The 6000-nt window shown below is 41.5% G+C and overlaps 1 protein-coding gene across 3 annotated transcripts in view; it reads right to left on the bottom strand.

The window, feature by feature from the left end:
* Positions 1 to 956: 956 nt before the first annotated feature.
* The window catches only part of pkn3 (protein kinase N3), a 28901-nt gene continuing 23857 nt past the window's right edge, over positions 957 to 6000 (bottom strand). For all 3 annotated transcript variants that reach the window (XM_045693182.1, XM_014143065.2, XM_045693178.1), the window contains exons 17-22: positions 5316 to 5378; positions 4038 to 4114; positions 3646 to 3788; positions 3235 to 3342; positions 2940 to 3020; positions 957 to 2836 (exon numbers count right to left, since the gene is read on the bottom strand). In XM_045693182.1, coding sequence (XP_045549138.1) covers positions 2654 to 2836; positions 2940 to 3020; positions 3235 to 3342; positions 3646 to 3788; positions 4038 to 4114; positions 5316 to 5378 — 655 coding nt within the window. In that variant the 3' untranslated portion in view covers positions 957 to 2653. The remainder of the gene's footprint in view (positions 2837 to 2939; positions 3021 to 3234; positions 3343 to 3645; positions 3789 to 4037; positions 4115 to 5315; positions 5379 to 6000) is intronic.

Raw genomic sequence — 6000 nt, 5'->3', positions numbered from 1 at the left:
GGGCGGTTCTGGGGGGGGACTCCCACCTACTCCAATGACCTCTTCAGCCCAAAGAATAATTTATAAGACTGAATAGTTAAATATTTTAGGAATTTGAGCTAAGTGACGGAACACTTGTGTGAGGAAACATATTTACAGAATAGATCACACCATTCCTTGGCTGTATTTAGACAGCCTGCCCAATTCTGCTCTTTTTTTTTTTTTACACTAATTGGTCTTTTCACCAACCACATCAGATCTGATTGGTCAAAATACCAATTAGTGAAAAAATATATATCAGAATTGGGCTGCCTGTGTAAATGAAGCCCTTGACAGTTAGGGTAACAGATACATAAAAATCACTTATGGCCTGTTGTACAATTCCATGAGTTTACTAAGTTATACACCAACTGTTATTTACAGTATAAAGGGACTTTCATATAATCGTGATATAAAACGGTCAATTTTTTAGAGCATTATTTAATTCTTTGTTGGTGTCCTTTCCCCAATATCGACTCTGCATGGACAGAGCCTCCGTAGCCACTAAGTGGCTGACTAAGGGCTGTGCTCAATCCGTATTGCGTAAATTCAGCTTTACAGCGTAATTGAAATTTAAAGGCAATGTTCCTGCGTTGTCGGCTCAAATCGTAAATGTACCTTTACAGCACGCAATCTGTAAAAACAGATTTGCGTTGAGTTCCCCAAGTAAAGCGTTTGCTCATCTTCTGTGCAATAGGAGAGCGTTGAAAAACAGAAATAAGCAATAATGGTAATATGGACTACTTTTTATAGTATTGTAAAATCCTTCTGGCTCTTCCAGTATAATTTGAAGATGAGTGATGTGATTTTATATACATTAATGTTTGGTATTGAGTGCTGATTTCAGTGTGAACTGTTTCTGAACAAAATGTATGCATTTTCTTTATTTTTATAATTTTAAAATGCAGTACACCTATGAATAAATTGAATTACAATGGTTTATTTCTGAAAAATGCTTCAAGAGTCCAGTAGATATATTTATTAATTTACATTTCCTTCATGCATTGTAAAGAAAAACGTACTTGTTTCATCTCTAGACACATTCTTTTTCATTGTAATTCACAGCATATATATTTTAGTAATAAAGCATGTATATTCATATGAAATACAATATATAAATGGCAACATACTCGTTACTGGAATGGAATGAAAATGACTCCCTAGGAATACTTAAACTATAATCCTTCCAAAAAAGTTTACTTACAATTATTTTTTTTTTTTTTTTGAAAAATACTTCAGGATGATGTCAGTTTCAACATGACATTCAATGGCCTAAACCTGCCCAAGATGGACCCATGGAATAGGTTGATTACAAAGTAGCACAATACACTTTTTAAACAGCTTCAGGGACCGTTTCCTCCATTAAGATAACATAAACTAGCCAAGGAATGAATGGCGATTCAGTTTGGATTCCCAGGCTAAACATACAAACATCAGTCGCTACAATCAGTGTTAGATCCAAAACAGCAGTGGGTTTACAATAAATATATTTTTCTATCTTCATTTACAGCAAAGATTCTTATGATTGGAGTGTAGTGTTAGGAGGTGCTGGTCATGCATAACCTTCTAATTAGAACCAATTTAAAAACTCATTATTGCATTGGTGCAATGTTTGAAACAAAGTACTCTTTAATTTAGTTTCACAAATGAATACAAAAGTGCAACAAAATGGCCAATTGATTATTGTTGACAGCACCAAAACAGTGGCATGTCAAGTATTGATTTGGCAATATCAATGTCGAACCTAGTTGATATACTATCAATATGGAGTGGGAACCTCAAAGGAAAAACAAAAAAAACAAGTACAGTTGTAATAAAAGTCAATGTTGAACACCAACAGAGACACTGACATACCAATCCAGATTTCAACAAGGCAGGCCGAGCTCCCAGTTCTGATTGGCTGTAGAGGTACAGGTGGAATTCTCATCACCCACAGACCATATGAACAGTAAGGGCCCTGAAGATAAGATCACGGTAGCCTGTGTCGTCAGTACTCATTCAGCCACAGAGCATACGAACAGTAATGGCCCTGAAGAGGACATCACGGTAGCCTGTGTCGTCAGTACTCATTCAGCCACAGAGCATACGAACAGTAATGGCCCTGAAGAGGACATCACGGTAGCCTGTGTCGTCAGTACTCATTCAGCCACAGTAGCATACGAACAGTAATGGCCCTGAAGAGGACATCACGGTAGCCTGTGTCGTCAGTACTCATTCAGCCACAGAGCATACGAACAGTAATGGCCCTGAAGAGGACATCACGGTAGCCTGTGTCGTCAGTACTCATTCAGCCACAGAGCATACGAACAGTAATGGCCCTGAAGAGGACATCACGGTAGCCTGTGTCGTCAGTACTCATTCAGCCACAGAGCATACGAACAGTAATGGCCCTGAAGAGGACATCACGGTAGCCTGTGTCGTCAGTACTCATTCAGCCACAGAGCATACGAACAGTAAGGACCCTGAAGAGGACATCACGGTAGCCTGTGTCGTCAGTACTCATTCAGCCACAGGTAGCCGTTTGACACAGTGAAGTAAAGGAAACATCTTCAGTGGAGCAGCAACCGTTTTGGCTTTCAGTCCTGTCTGTCCATCCGTCAGTGTATGTTTAAAAGGTCAGTGCAGAGAGGAAAAGTCAAAAATCTGCAAAGATCTCCTGTTGGTCTGCAGTGAGAAAGTAGGGTGTCTGTGGGGGGGTGAGGACTGGCTTGAGCTTTGTGAACTCCTCGTCAAAGTTACTGACGTCCCCCGGCATCTTAATGCGCGGGATGAACGGAGGAACCACTTTTTTGTGAAGCAAGGCCGCCCAGTCCACTCCCTGGGATCAACAACATTATACATCAAATATACTATACCAAAATCTTGGCGATGCTCAACTGAAATTAAATGACACAAAAGCCCCAAATTAAGCTAGTTTTTACCTGGAAGAACCTGTGTTTCTTGACCTCGTTGGCATCCGGCTCTCCTGATCCCAGCCTTCTCTCAGGGTTCTTTTGTAGTAGCTGCAGCACAATAGGAAAGCCTGGCTCAGTCTATGCCCCCCCACTATGCATCTTTGTATGTTTCTTCCCACTCGTAGTTTTCATTTTGTGTACTTGCAATGCAGTTTGTTGTTGATTCAGACAACGTAATATAATGATATTTTTTTTGATATAAAAAGAGGTAACCTGTATCCAGACCTGTACAAGGCAGTATACTGAGTGATGGCCCACATACCTTCTGGGTGATGGAGACAGACTCTGGAGAGAGGAACCTGGGGTAGCGCACCTCATCATTCACTATGCTGTCAAACACCTCCTCCTCATCGTCACCAGGAAAGGGAGACTGCCACAGACGAGAGAGAGAGAGCAACAAAAGCCCAAACAACCTCACTCTTTAGCATCCGAAAACATCTTAATTCTAGCAAGACCAATCATCAGAATAATACTTAATGGGATCACAATATGATTGGACATTGTGAGCCAACTGACCAGAAACATCCTTTAGGTTTCTCTATTCATTTCTCTGGACCAAACAGGTAAATTCAACCAAGACCTCAAAATACTTTCTTGATTCACCATAGGAGTGGACCTGTGAGCCAACTGACCAGATCCTCTAGGTCCCATTATTCATCTCTATTTTACTGACCTCTCCCACCAGCATCTCATAGATGAGGACACCCAGGCCCCACCAGTCCACACAGCGGGTATAGTTGCTGTCTGTCAGCACCTCAGGGGCTAGGAACTCTGGCGTGCCGCAGAACGTGGAGGTGCGGTCTCCATGACCCATACCTGCACACACACGACGGAGAAAGATAACTTTTTTGCGGGATTGGAGGGGTGTGCATCAAGACAGCAAGCTTGACGCTGTTGTCCCACTTTTAATAGTGAGGCGTTGCTTAGCCCAGGGCTAAAAGCAAATAACTTAACTAAAGTGCAACTTAAACATAATAACACTGACTGTTCATTTGATAAACCAAGTGAGTGGGTGGGACAGTGGGTCTCAAAGGGAATGCCATAACCATAATGTACCATACGTACCTTCCTTGCACAATCCAAAATCTGCTATCCTCACATAGCCATCTGCGTCCATCAACAGGTTGTCTAGTTTCAGATCCCTGAGAGAGAAGAGAGAGAGATCAGTAACAGGTCGATTAGCTTCAGATCCCAGACAGAGAAGAGAGAGATCAGTAACAGGTTGTCTAGCTTCAGATCCCAGACAGAGAAGAGAGAGATCAGTAACAGGTCGATTAGCTTCAAATCCCAGACAGAGAAGAGAGAGATCAGTAACAGGTCGATTAGCTTCAGATCCCTGAGAGAGATCAGTAACAGGTCGATTAGCTTCAGATCCCAGACAGAGATCAGTAACAGGTCGATTAGCTTCAGATCCCAGACAGAGATCAGTAACAGGTCGATTAGCTTCAGATCCCAGACAGAGATCAGTAACAGGTCGATTAGCTTCAGATCCCAGACAGAGAAGAGAGAGATTAGTAACAGGTCGATTAGCTTCAGATCCCAGACAGAGAAGAGAGAGATCAGTAACAGGTTGTCTAGCTTCAGATCCCAGACAGAGGAGAGAGAGAGATCAGTAACAGGTTGTCTAGCTTCAGATCCCAGACAGAGGAGAGAGAGATCAGTAACAGGTCGATTAGCTTCAGATCCCAGACAGAGGAGAGGGAGATCAGTAACAGGTCGATTAGCTTCAGATCCCAGACAGAGGAGAGATCAGTAACAGGTCGATTAGCTTCAGATCCCAGACAGAGAAGAGAGAGATCAGTAACAGGTCGTTTAGCTTCAGATCCCAGACAGAGAAGAGAGAGATCAGTAACAGGTCATCTAGCTTCAGATCCCAGACAGAGGAGAGATCAGTACAAGGTCGATTAGGTTCAGATCCCAGACAGAGGAGAGGGAGATCAGTAACAGGTCGATTAGCTTCAGATCCCAGACAGAGGAGAGGGAGATCAGTAACAGGTCGATTAGCTTCAGATCCCAGACAGAGAAGAGAGAGATCAGTAACAGGTCGATTAGCTTCAGATCCCAGACAGAGAAGAGAGAGATCAGTAACAGGTTGTCTAGCTTCAGATCCCCGAGAGAGAAGAGGTGAGAAACATGACAGGATGAAATGAGACAAGAATCAACTGAACCTGTATATAGCTTACTTACTTTGTGCTTTTATTTCTAGTGTGTTTTTGTTGTACTTGACTTAATGTTTTATAGTACGATTGATAACTGCATTGTCGGGAAAGAATGACCCACAGGTAGCTTCTTCAGTGTGTGAAGACAGAGGGCTGGAAAGCAGTGCTGAGAGAACTTACTCACCGGTAAACTATCTTGTTCTGGTGCAGAAACTCTAGTCCCAGCAGCACGCAGGAGGCATAGAACCTAAACAAGGCACACATATAATGTTGAGTTTAGATACATCAACTCTAAAGCTTGTACTCATTACTGTACCCTTTGTATGAGAATTAGACTAGCCTGAATTATCTATTTGTAGTCACCGGTAGGTACAGTTGAAGTCGGAAGTTTACATACAAGTTTCAATGACTCCAACCTAAGTGTATTTCAACCACTCCACAAATGTCTTGTTAACAAACTATAGTTTTGGCAAGTCGGTTAGGACATCTACTTTGTTCATGACAAGTAATTTTTCCAACAATTGTTTACAGACAGATTATTTAACTTATAATTCACTATATCACAATTCCAGTGGGTCAGAAGTTTACATACACTAAGTTGACTGTGCCTTTAAACAGCTTGTAAAATTCCAGAAAAATATATAATGGCTTTAGAAGCTTCTGATAGGCTAACTGACATGAATTTTTACTAGGATTAAATGTCAGAAATGGTGAAAAACAGTTTAAATATACACTGCTCCAAAAAAATAAAGGGAACACTTAAACAACACAATGTAACTCCAAGTCAATCACTTCTGTGAAATCAAACTGTCCACTTAGGAAGCAACACTGATTGACAATACATTTCACATGCTGTTGTGCAAATGGAA

Source organism: Salmo salar, chromosome ssa01 (assembly GCF_905237065.1).
Source record: "Salmo salar chromosome ssa01, Ssal_v3.1, whole genome shotgun sequence".
In the NCBI taxonomy this organism is placed as follows: domain Eukaryota; kingdom Metazoa; phylum Chordata; class Actinopteri; order Salmoniformes; family Salmonidae; genus Salmo; species Salmo salar.
Note: the sequence above shows the minus strand (reverse complement) of the source record. Positions and strands in the feature narration are given on the sequence as shown.